Below are 12,747 nucleotides of genomic sequence, written 5' to 3'. Positions count from 1 at the left end.
CCCCAGGGACCCTCCAGGTAGCTCGAGAGAGCTCACATCATTTGGTTATCCAGCCATGCTCCTCTGAGAGAGAAAAGCCCAGCTTGACCATAGCACCCGTGCACTAAGAGGACTGTGGTTCACAGAGCTAGTCTGGGCCTCGCTTTTGATTATTGTTGTATTAGGTGAGGCAGCTGGGGCCCAGTGGTGCTAGGACACTTACCCAAGGTCACACAGCAAATTAGAAGGCAGAAGGGAGACTGGAGGCCAGGTCTCCAGGCTCTTGGGGCTAAGTCAGGCCATGGTTATTCTTGCCCGTTAAATCTCTGGGCAGGCCTGACTGGCTATTGCTGAGAACAGTGACCATCTGGAGAAGTGAGCAGGGCTCCCAAAGCCATTTAAAAATTTTATTCTGCATCATTCCTCTCACAATCAAGTAGCTTCTGGGGCTCCTGTCTGGCCTGCCCTTTGAGTCAAAGGCCAGTACTGTTTTGGGTGGACTGGTGGTGGCTGGCAGGACTGGTGATGTCACTGTGGGCTTGACCTTGCTTCCCTCTCCCTGGGGGTGAATTCTGAGGGGCCTGTAGCTATGTCTGCCCCAGCAAAGAAAACAGTCTCCCACTCATCGTGTTCACTGGCTGCCACTCAGCCAGGATGGAGCGGCATCACTGAATCACAGACAGGTCCTATTGGGCAGAAATTTGCATATTGACCAGTAACCATGGCAACCTGATGCTGGACTCCCAACAGGGTGAGGCTTACCAGACAATATGCAAAGTCTTCATCCTGGACATGTCCTGTGATACACAGGGGTCTGGACAAGGAGGCCATGAGGTGGGCCCCAGAGCACATGCTTCTGTGTTTGTGCAAGTGTGTGCAGGTGTGAGCAAATGTGTGCGTCTTTGCACATGTGTATGTGCTTGTGTGTTTGTGTGTATGTCTGCAGGTGTGTGTGCTCTTTTACAGGGGGGTATATAGATGCACAAGTTTTGACTCTTGGGAAGTAGAGGGGCGGTCAGTGGAAGGAGAAGCCTCAAAGTGCTATTGTGGCCACAGGCTCTGTTTCTGTGAGTTCTGCTTAAAGATAACCTGGTCCAGAGGCTGTCTGGGCAGAGGGGCAAGACCAGACACTTTGCTCAGGATGTGCCAGGAGTCAGCCTCCAGGGGACTGATGCTGGCCCTCCTGTCCCCACCCTCATTCCAGCTGTAGCTGAGAGAGGTGCCACTCTGCATTGCAACAACAGTGGCAGGCTCTCTGCTAAGCCCTTCATATGAACCACTTCATTTCATCCGCACAGCAGCCCCGCAGGCATAAATGTTATCCCCCTTTTACAGATGAGAAAACAAACTCAGCGAGGTTACATGAGGCCCCAGAATTAGCACAGCAGTTGGCATTTTTATTTAGGTCTATCTGAATCCAAAGCTTGAACATTGAAGCTAGCATTTTTTCACTACCTTTTCAATAATTATCTGATGGAGCAGTGCAAGAAGTGCTCTGGGCCAAGTGCTTGAAGACTATAAATCCTTCACCAACAGCAATGATCCTGATAACACTAGGCAGGAAGGCCTGGGGCTGGATTTCCAGGCTCTTTTCTGGGTTCCTGGGGCCGTGCTGACCCTCCCAGCAGATCTCAGCTGAAAGCTGAAGCAGCCCAGCTGGCAGAGAAGCTTGGACAGTGGCCGAGTTCCGAAGGCTCTGCTGCTTTGCTCTGATCAGCATGGGCCGGGACTCCCTGTCCAGAACAGTCCCATAAGCCAGGGAGGCTCTGGGCCTTTCTCCCCTGGTCCTCAGCCTCGGCCTGGCTGCTCTACTCTCTTCTAAGGCCCCTCCTGACCTACGGTCATCAGTGCGGCTGGATCTGACTCTGCGATTCTTCCGGAGCCTGGGCTCTGGAGAATTCTCTTGGGCCACATGCCCTGCCCTCAGGATCTGTTCTTATCCCCACAGTCTTCCTCCCTGGCCTCCAAGTGAAGGGGCTGGGGGAGAGCGCTGCCTCCCACACTCTGTTAGGATAGTTGACCAGCTGGGCTGACCAGCCCCCACCTCCCTGGGGTCTCTACTTTCCTTTCCAAGTCTTGGCTTCCAGGCTGGGGGTGGGGGTGGGGTGGGAGGTGAGAGTGGGGGTGGGGTGGGAGGTGAGAGTAGGGGTGGGAGTGGTGGCAATTTCTAGGATTTGTGCTGTGGCCTGAGTTGGACTGGGAAGGCTCATTTCTCCACCCTGAGACCCAACCCCCCAAACCCCTTTTCTCCAAGGGCTACCTACATGGTCCCCTGGGTCCCACCCTTGGCCTCTCCTGGAGTTCCGCCTCTTCATGCCCACGCACCATCACTCTGGTTCCTAACTCCTCATGGGACCCAGCTGTCCTCCCTGGAGAGAAGGAGGTCGGGGGTGGGCCGAGCAGAGGCCTAGTGTGCTCTGGAGGATGGGCGACAGGATCCCGCCTTGCAGGCCAACAGACTACTGGGCCCCAGACGGAGTCAGTGGCCTTCCTATGGCTTTTTGTTTTGCTCCACCTCCACCTGGTGGCACTTAAAGGAACTGCTCCCAGCCCAAATAAACACTCCACTATTATGGCCTCATCCTTTGGCCGCAGGGCTCACATTTTTTTTCAGCAAATTGTGCAAATCAGAAAGCTCCAACCTCAGAAGTGGAAGAAAGGAAGGGAATGAAGTCCTGGATGGGGACTCAGCCGAGAGAGGGCCTGGAGAGAGTCACCAATCATCCCGGATTCCTCATTCCCTCTATCTTTTAGCATCTGAGGCCACCCCCCTCGAACCTCCCAATCCTGTAGCCACATAAAGGTCTCCAGTCTCTGGCCTGTATGGAAACCACTGTCCTGGGGCCTGTTCTCCCTCAGTCCCCCTTCCCCACTTTTCCCTATCACCCAAAACCAAACCAAAACAAACTCTGGCCAGACCCGAAGGCAGGCTTTCCGAGAACTTGTTTCTTTCTCAAACACACCAGCACACACTTGCACACACTCACTGCCCGGCCCCACTGGCAGCCTGACATCCTCAAATAGGGCTTCAGAGGCAGGAGAGTGCTCTGCAAATGGTTCTTGCCATTCTGGCCGGGCTGCCTGACCCCAGGAGGGGTGAAGAGGCCCGAGCGTGGCTCAGGCCAGCTGCAGAGAGAATTCAGCATGCCTGAGCCCAGGCAGCACAGTGACGTTTGAGGCAGGGGTGGCAGGGGGTGTATCGGTCTCCTCCGCACAGGCTTCTGGTGAGCACTGAGGACTGAGAGGAGCCCAGGACACGCCCACGTCCCCACCTAGTCTCTCTAAGCAAGGCCCCATCCCTCCCGCAGGGGGAGACTGCCAGTCACCAGGGAAGAAAAGAAATAGAAGAAAGAGACATACTGGAGAAGTTGACCATTGCGAACTGCTGACACCTGTCCCCGGTGTATCCCACAGGACACCTACCAAAAGAAAGAAAACCAGAAAGAGAGAGCCAGGATAGCAAGACGCAGGCATCGCCACACCCCGGCACGGGCTCCTGCCAATGCCAGCTGGGCTCCTGGCCACCGTTACCATTTGTACTGGCCTTGCCACTAGCCCCTTACCTGCAGCCCTGAACTTTAAACCCAACGATTAGGCCAAAAATGAAAAACAAAGCAAAACAAAACAAAACAAAAGAACTAACAAACCAAAATACAAAAAAGAAAAGAGAAACAAAACAAAACAGCCAAAGATCAAAACAACCAACACCCCTGGCCCTACGCCCTACATCGGGGGGACTGCACCCGGAAGCTTTCTAAGGAGCGGGGACTGGTGTTTGTATCTTCAAACATACTTTGCTTAGGATCTGGCATGTACAATCGCAAAGGCAGTTTCTCCAAACATCTCTGTCCGAAGAATCCGTTTGGACATCTGGAGAAGGAAAAGGGGAAAAATCACAGAACAAACTGGCATCATCCACGAGGCTCAGGTTAGAAATCAAAGTGCACAGTGATGAGTGAGAAACCCGAGTCGGGCGCTGGGGCACACTCGTCCTGAAGGGGCTGCAGTCAGGGCCGGGGGAGGGCTCGGAATCTCCCTCAAAATCTCTCTAACAGATGTGGCTCCGGGGTGGTGGGGGCAGGTGGGGGGTGGGGAGGAGAATGATTTGGGGAAGTGGGTGGGGGAATTGGGGACTTATCGCCTAATTGTCCTAATGGTTGTGGAGACTGCCCCTCTAATCTGCCTGAGGCCCCATGAAGCCCGAACTGTAGCCCCTTGGTGCCAGGCAGGGTGCAGGGAGCCTTCTAGAACCCCAAGTTCTAGGAAGCCTCTCCTTCTGGGCCTCACCAAAGGATTCTCTCTAGGGCCTTGGGCAGGTTTTGTCATCCATGAAACAGCCCCCAGGAAGCTCAAAGGAGAACTCTGGAATGCTGTTCCCAGACTGTGTGCCCACGACAAAAGGGACCTTGGAGAGTCTCATCTGTTCTCTCAAAGGGGGTTCTGTGGCCAAATAAATTTAGGAAATCCATTCCCAGGCTTCCTTGTAGAGTTGCAGTGCATGCTGGCATAGGAAAGGCTGTGAAAAGTTTTGTAGGCAGGAAGAGCTGAACTTTCTATTATGTCCCAAATTTATTTGACCATGGAAGTTGTTTTCTGAGGAACCCTTGTGAATATGGTTTGGGGAAGGCTGCCCTAGAGCAATATACATAGGAAAAGCTTAGTGGGGAACAGGTGAGGCTGGAGGAGCCAGAATCACCAGCATTCCAAAGCTGGTCTGCCAAGGTCAGGTGCGGGGCATCTGGCCTCAGGTAGCAAGAACCCCAACAGGGGCTGGAACAGGCTCCCTGGGGACCCTGCAGCCTTTTCCATATCAGGGCCTACTGGCTGCCTGGGACACCTGCTCTTTCCCCGTGACCTGCTCCTCTATCACTGCTTGGCTCTGGTGGGAGCACATTCTCCCACGTTGCCTCCTCTATAGCTGCAAAGCACCGCCTCCTCCCATCTCCCTGACCTTGTCCTTATCCCCAAGGTACACTTCCTTCTGTTCTCTGGCTGCCACTCTCTCCTCAAGTGAGCCCCTCACTTGCAGATTTCTGGGAGACATGCCCAGCCCTGCACTCTATTCTGAACCCTGGCAGAACCAGATACCTAAGGGAAGCTTATGGACAGGGCTAGACTGACCCTTCCACTCCGCTACTGAAGGATGCGTCTATGCTGCCTCTGCCTGTTTTTCCTTTGGAAATTAGGTAAGCCCATCACCAGAGTCCCCTGAATAAAGGCCACTGTTCACCATTAATCAGTAGACTTCCTCAGAGGTGACTGTACTCTGCCTCTGAGCATTCTAATGCATTCCAACCATCAGCAGCTGCTTGAGCAGATAGGGCGTAGTGGCCAGTGGCTGTGATAGAGACACTCACGAAAACCCTGTGGCCCCCAATCTAGCCTGGAGGATTGGGAGTGGCTGGTGAGCAGACAGCTGGAATTTCTCTGGGTCTTGATGGCCTCTCTCTCAAGGGAGGCGGGAGGCTGGTCCTTGCGGTGGTGGCAGTGTGTGCAGGTATGCCTGGCCAGTGGGTGGTGGTGGAGGGCTGGGAAGTGTGTCTGGAGAAGGTGGGGGGGCTGTAAATGAAGGTGATTCACGCTCATCCTGTTGAACAGGGTGGCTCGGAGGAGGAGGCTACCACCTTGTCAATGCATCCTTCTCTGATCCCTAGCCTTCATCCCCACTCGTCCCAGCCCAGGAAAATGGAGGTAGTGGCTAAGACTTCCCAACCAGCTTCAGTCAGGCTCAGCTCTTCTTCCTCAGCTCTCGGAAACTAATGTCCTCTTGGGATGGGGACTAGAGGGGGAGAAGTGAATTTACGAGAAGCAACACTTTTAGGGGTGAAGGATAAAGACCCAGGAAGTTGCCAAAATGACTCTTGGAATCCGCAGAGGAATAAGAAAGAGATTTGACTGTGTCCAATGTCTGAGATTAGCCCGGCTCTTGGAGACAGGGAAAACTTGTGTGTGTGTGTGTGTGTGTGTGTGTGTGTGTAAGAGAGAGAATGGGGGAGTACAGGGGCAGGAGGGGACAAAGAGGAGACTGATTTCCACTGCTGACAGTTAGGGATACTGTCCCATGGCTCTTGGAGACGGATAATAACTAAGCAGATCCCTGCAACCCTAATCCCACAGCCAGCCTGCACTACCCTGACAGTATCCTCATATCTTTTATGGCCACTGAGCTGCACAACTCCAGGTGGCGCTTTAGACATGGATTACAACATGAACACGTCCCCTGGAGTTGTGCAGTATGGTCCTAACCTTCCTGCTCTGAGAAAGTATGGTCCCCACTGGCTGAACAAAAGAAAAGGCAGTGGGGGATGAGCACAGCATGGGGGTGGGAAGACTGATACCCCATGCTGTTCTTGGGGTGCTGGCTCCTTCCAGGGGGCTCCTGGATGCTCCTGGTCTTTCCTTAGCCTTGCTTGTTGAGGATGAGCCACGTCCAGAAGGCTGGGGCTTCCCTAGAGAAGGCTCTGTGGGTGGGCCTCCTGCCTCTCTACCCTGCACCCAGGACCAGGAAATAGGGTACAGGCTGTCAACCAGGAGTGGGTCTGAACTCAGTGTGGGTGGCTGGCTGGTAGTGGGTGGGTTCCCACTCAAATAGGGATTGACCCTCTGAGTTTCAGGGGCACAGGGGACAGATTAGAAGGAGGGGCAGGTAATAGCCTTCCCAGTCCTTCCCCCTAAGTCATCAGCTGTGACTACTGGAAGGTCTGTGCCCAGGGCTGGAGAAGAGCAGGGGTGAGAGAGGGGCAGAGAGGAGAGCCCTTGGGCTGCATCTGGGGTGACAAAGAGGTTGGGACTCTGCCTCCCTGTTTTCCCACCCAACCTCATGGGCCTCAGTTTCTCCTTTTGGTAGCCTGGGGATAATGCCATGTGTGCTGCCCTCACCCAGGAGAGGGGGAGGATGAAGGATGAGGTGTGCCCCGGGCACTGGAGGGAGTGAAGAGTCTCTGGCCTCATGAGGGTGGGGGTGGAGGTGTGGAGAGGATGAGCAGGCAGATGGGTATGGGATGGGGGAATCACCTGAACATGGGTGGGGTGGGGGGAGCAGAAGGGATGGGGGGATGAGCTGATGGGAAAGGGAGGCATGCCACTGGTATGTGCACAGGGCTAGAAAGAGAGTCTTGTTCTGTCATCATCCCCTGAACCAGTCCCCGAGAGTCACGCACCAACCGTGCTCTACAAAAACACTGAGAGAAGAGGAGAAAGCAGCAGGAGGAAGTGCGGAGGCCCCCGTCTGGCCCAGACAGGAGACGGTCACCTCGATTTGGACCCCCGTTTTCAAATCCCCCTAAATTTTCATTTTTAAAACAAAATTCAGTATCAGTGACACTGTTTCTTTTGGCTCTGAATTCCAGAAAAACAGGAGGGACGGAGTGTGCCTACTTTCCACCACTCCCTGCAGGGCTCTGAACCAATACACAACAAGTGTCAGAAAACCAGGAAGGAAAACTGATTTTTATAGAAACTGGAATGAAACTGATCAGTCTAGTTTCATTATCCAAGCTAAGCGGAAATGCAAAAAAATCAAAATAAAAAGTAAACAAACAGCACAAATGGTAAGACGTGAGTTCCGTTTCCTAAGTTCTTTCCTTTTTATTCCATTCAGGTGTCATCAGGAACTCCATAAGGCCTGCCCCCCTTCCCACCCGGCTCACCCGCCCCCAGAATGGCCTCAGGGTTCTGCCCTGCCCCCCTCCCCCCTGCCCTTCTCCAGCACAGCTCTGAGGACCTGCCCTCCTGACCGCAATCCCCGCCAGGGACGCCCCTCTCCCCTGAGGGCTCAGGGAGTCAGGGAAGGTGGTTCCAGGAGCCCTCGCTGGGGCTGACCCAGGGTGGGTTGAGATGGGGAGGTGGGGGTTCTGGGTACCCAGTTCAAGTTCTAAGTAGTGAATCCATTTGCCCTGGTGGAGGAGGGGAAATAGGACACCATCTTCACGATGGTTCAGGCTCCTGCCCTCTGCTCCTCTCAGATTTAGCTGGGTGGGACCCAGAGGGTCCTAGGGGTACAGCCTTGCTGGCAGGACCCTCTGGGAGCCCATATAGCTCATCACTCCCCTGCCACACTACACTCCAGCACTGGAGCCCTGAGCCCCATGGCCCTCCTCAGCCCTGGCACCTGCCCTGGGTGGCTGAAACCCTCCCTGCCTGGAGCTGGGGCTGATTTCAGTGACAATGCTGGATCCCTTCAAGGTTCTGGGGTCCAAGGGGCTAGGGAGGAGGAGAGGCCTGGCATGTGTGTGTTGTGGGGGGGACAAGAAGAGGGTAGTGCAGGGCTGGGCTGTCTCTGTGAGGGATTCCAGAACCATTATGAGTTTCTATAGATCTATTCCAAAGAGCTCAGAGCATTTGCAAGGCTAGAATGTTCCTCAGGGTCTGTAGCACTAATGTGGCTGCCTCCTAGAGGCAGAAGGCAGGAAAGGATGAGGGGCTGAGTCCAGGCTGAGAACTTCCCTGGGGCCTGCTGTTGTTGCTGGGACTGTCCTTCAAGATTCAGGATGGGGGAAGCCAGGAAGGGGATGGCAGCATGTGGAGGGTGGGGCTGGGGAGGAAGCCAGCAAAGGAGGCCAGCTGGGGCACGAGGCACAGATCTGCCTGGCAGTTCAGGCCCAACGAGCCCAGCGGAGAGTGTGCAGGAGGCATCATGGCCCCTCATCATCACATGGTGAAGGGGGGAGGGTGTCTTTGAAAGTCCCAGCCAAGGCTGTAATCAGAAGGGAGAGCAGGAGAGCTGAGAAGTGCTGAATCTGACCTTGTCTGTGGGGAGGGCAAACACATCTCTCTGAATCTCCATCAATACTCTAATACCTTGGCCCAGATGCCATGGGAATGGGGCAGCTTTGGCACCTTGCCAGCCCCCAGGCTTGGGCTGCTTTGAAAACACAAAGTTGTCAACTAGGCCCCCCTCCCACTTCTCCTCGGGATCCAGCCAGAACCTATGCTACCCTCACCAAGCTCCCCCCACTCCCTCGTCCATCCACCGGAGAATCTGTCAGTGGGCACTGTGGGCCCAGCTGCCCACAAGATCTGGCTGGCCCTGAACAAGCCCTCCCTGATTACTAGGGTCCCACCTGCCCTGTTTGCTAAGGGGAGAGGGTGGTTCTAAGCTCCTGGGAGTTCCTGCTGGGGCAGCCGGGCCTGGCTGGAGAGCAGGCTTGGGCCTTGGGGGAGGCAGAGATGCCCCAACTTGAGCTTCTACTCAACCCTGACCTCCCCCATTGGGCCACACCCAGAGCAGCATCCTTGCTGGTGCCCCTTCACCCCATAGGGAGGGGCTAGGGGCTGAAGTGGCACAGGCAGCAGCCAGGGCATATCTGGACGCTGGGGTCTTGCCGGGCAGGAAGAGCAGCCAGGTCTTGAGGCGAGTACTGGGGGCAGAGCCCTCTTCTCCCCTCAAGGCTATAAGAGCAGCCCTCAGCTACCAAAGGCTTTGGGACCTGTGTGCTGCCTGACCTGCCAGGCTCCTCACTGATGGGGGACACACACCCTGGCCCCTCTCTGGGAAATGTTCATCAGAACAGTTTGGAGAGTTGCTGAGAGATGGGGAGGGGAAGAGAGAGAGAGAGGGAGAAAGAGAGAGAGAGAAACAGAGAGAGCGCACCCAGTGCCCAGTGCCTGGGCATAGACTGGCATTCCCATCTCCCTAAAAGGTGCTGGTGAAGGGTGGACATCAGGAGATGGGGTGGGTAGGGGCCTTGGAAACTGAGATTGCAGAAGCCCTGAGCCCTTCAGAGCTTACATCTCCCTATGTTCCAGAAAAGAGCTAGGAAGTGGTACGAACCTCCTTGTCTACACCCCTTGGGGACCCCCTGTCAGTGGCTTGAAGCCCAATTTTCCTGGAGCCCTCCACTTCTGCCCCAGCCTCTCTCACCCTACTCTTGCCCCCACGCCCGCCCCCACTGGCCACTTACTTGCAGGAGAGTTGGTTGATGCCCTCGATGTAGTAGCAGACGCCTCCATTGACACAATAGGACTTGGCTGTCTCGTTGCACTTCCGGGCATGCCCCGACCAGGAGGACAGAGTGGTGCTCACTGGAGGTATGAGAGACATGTGCCAGTGACCCACTGAGACCTCCTCTGGGCCCCAGGAATCACCTCCTTCATGGCCCTTCTTGGCCCATCTCAAAGCTGGAAGATCAGAGACTGCAGAAATGGCTGGGGAGGGAAGCTCTGCTGGTCCCTGCCAGTCACCAACACGGCAAAGGGGAGGCCACTGTGAGCTCTGACCATCTGCCCGGCACCATGCAGCACCCACGCTCTGGGCAAACCTCCAAAGGCCAGGAAGATTTCCTTTTTTTGGAGGAGGTGAGAGGCTCGCAGAAACTGCTCCCTCTCCTGGAATAAGGGTCCCCTCGGCCCCTTCCTGCCTGCCTTTCTGGGGGCTTCACTGCAGGTGGATGAGATGCCACTTTTTTATGTGGGGAACAAAGTTACGGGGTGCAGGGAGGAGCCAGCTTCATCATCTGCACTGCTCAGGCTCTCACGATGGCCGAGGGGGTGGCTGAAAGGGAGCTGAGCTTTGAGAGGAATGGCACCTTTTGGACACTGTCATTTTCTAAGATCTAGGGAGATGTGGGGAGAACCCTAGCTTCCATCTCTTTCCCCGTTGTCCTAGGGAGGGACAAGCCTCTCAGGAATGCGACTAAGCCCACTATGTCCGTCTCTATAAGCATCCAGCGTCTCCATTATGTCCACCCTTGCCAGGCAGCCCCCTCTTCCCACCACCTCCCAACACCAGCTGCAGTCACTGGAGGAAGCCTCCAGGCCTTGGACAGCCCAGGCTACAAATCCTGGGCTTCAGGTTGCTGGGGAGGAGACGGGCTGGGGACGGCTATGATGTGAAAATTAGGTGAGAGCAAGACATGGCTTTAAGGCTGCTCACCCAGACTGCACATCTGATTGATCAGATTCATTTGATAAATGAAAATAGCTAAAGCCCTCCTCCCCAGGGGATGGCATCCAGAAAGCTGGTTTCAGATGAGAATTCTTGCCCCAAATGTCAGTTTTTACCTGTAAGCTAACTTCCTAGGCCGGTATCCTGACTGGGCAGTCAGAAATGGGTTCTGTGCCTCCCTCGGCCTGTGGGACATAGGGGCCTCTCACCCCCATCCAGCAGTGGCCTCCTGACTGAGGTGGCCCATCCTACCTTGGCTGGTCCTGTCTCCTCAGCGGTATTGAGTCTCTAGCACCCCCCGCAGTAATAGGGCGTGAGAGGAGGAGGAAGAGGGCAGGCACTTGGCGCCCTCAGTGTTTAGACATGTGGGGAGACAGATGGAGCGCGGGGACTGGGAGTGTATACACAGCTCTGCCTCTGTATATGTCTGAGAAGCTTGCTGATAAAACCCAGCGGGCAGGGCCAGCTCCCACCTTCCGCTCCACATTATGCCTGCTGCTGGTCTGGCATCCTTGAGCCCCATCCCTGCTGAGGTCTCCCATCTATGCTCAACCCCACACCCAACTGGGACCCACATGCTGGCTGGGAGAGGAGGCCTCTCGCTGGTCTCCGATCCACTTCTGGGTCAGTGAGACCCACAGAATTAAGAAAGGGACAGAGAAGAGAAATAGCTGAGGTGACCACACCTGCGAGTTGTAAAATTCCACTGCTGGGAGGACCCTAGAGGTTGTCCTGCCCTTCAGTTACATTGTCAAGGAGGAGTGAGGAAAGGAAGCAGTGAAGTGCCTGTCCAGTGTCACATGTGTGTTGTGACAAGGTCTCAGGGCTCCTTCTGCCTGGTTGAGCATTCTGGCCAGCCACCTGGTCCCTCGTAGAAGAACACGTTAACACCAAGGATTGACATAAGAAGATGAATGCAAACATGATGGGGACCACAGGACTTGGTCCTCTCATGGGCCTTGGCTAAGCCAGAGAAATCTTGGCTTGGACCTGCCAGGCCCAGTTTGGCTCCCACTGCAGTCACAAGTGGCAGAGCCTGCCCATTGCTGTGCTGAGTGAGCAGCGGATAGCAGCGAGGATGGTGGCAGGGACCACGGCTGCAGACTTGGGCCTGTCCACAAGCATGTCTGTGCTCACTGAGGCCTTGGGAGGCAGTGGATGGCTTCTGAGGGAAGATGGGGCCCCAGCTGGGATGCACTGGCTTGGGCTGCCAGAACCATGTCATCATGGGGACGAGGCTGGGGCCCTAGAAAGGCAAAAAAGGAGGGCAATGAGGGAGCCAGTCACGGGGGTAGGATGCTGGGGGAGGAAGTGACCTCAGGTCCTTCCATCTCAGAAAGAAGTACCTCGAGGCCGCCCCTCTGTGATGGCTGGGCCTTCCCAAGTCACTGCAGACCAACTCTGCTGGTGGTGAAGGCCCATGCCAGGAAGATTTCCACACTGAAGATGTGCATTCATACTGTTCCAGCACACGTGGGCTCCCAAGGCAACACTCTACACTCCCTTGTCAGTGTAACCGTATTCACGGTGTTCTCCCGTGTGGGGAAGTGAAGATGACATGTGGACTCCAAATTGGAGAGTCTGGTTGCTCCCTTGACACCTCCACTGGGATGACTCCAAGCCACCCCAAACTCAGCTCCTAATCATCTGCTCCATCCACCTGCTTCTCAAGTCTTGCCCATCTCAGTGACTGAATGGCACAAACCAAAGGCTGAGAGGCATCTTTGATTTCTTGTCCTCCTTTGTTCCCCCCAGCCTTCCATCACTGAGGGCTGCCTTTCTCTTTCCTCATGAGGCTCCATCCATGTCTCATTACCACCTCCCTAGCCCAGGCTGCCATGCTCTCTTTCTTGGATGGCCACAGTAGCCTCCTCACTGGTCTT

At 55.2% G+C, this 12,747-nt stretch overlaps 1 protein-coding gene across 3 annotated transcripts in view; it reads right to left on the bottom strand.

Annotated features, from left to right (window-relative positions):
• Positions 1-12,747, bottom strand: part of NRG2 (neuregulin 2) — a 184,092-nt gene that overhangs the window by 14,483 nt on the left and 156,862 nt on the right. For 2 of the 3 annotated variants that reach the window (XM_070570656.1, XM_070570658.1), the window contains exons 4-5: positions 9,882-10,002; positions 3,340-3,398 (exon numbers count right to left, since the gene is read on the bottom strand). In XM_070570656.1, coding sequence (XP_070426757.1) covers positions 3,340-3,398; positions 9,882-10,002 — 180 coding nt within the window. Of the gene's footprint in view, positions 1-3,339; positions 3,399-3,772; positions 3,850-9,881; positions 10,003-12,747 lie in introns of all 3 variants that reach the window. The other variant, XM_070570657.1, reaches the window with a different exon arrangement.

The sequence above is a fragment of the Equus przewalskii genome, chromosome 13, assembly GCF_037783145.1.
Source record: "Equus przewalskii isolate Varuska chromosome 13, EquPr2, whole genome shotgun sequence".
In the NCBI taxonomy this organism is placed as follows: domain Eukaryota; kingdom Metazoa; phylum Chordata; class Mammalia; order Perissodactyla; family Equidae; genus Equus; species Equus przewalskii.
Note: the sequence above shows the minus strand (reverse complement) of the source record. Positions and strands in the feature narration are given on the sequence as shown.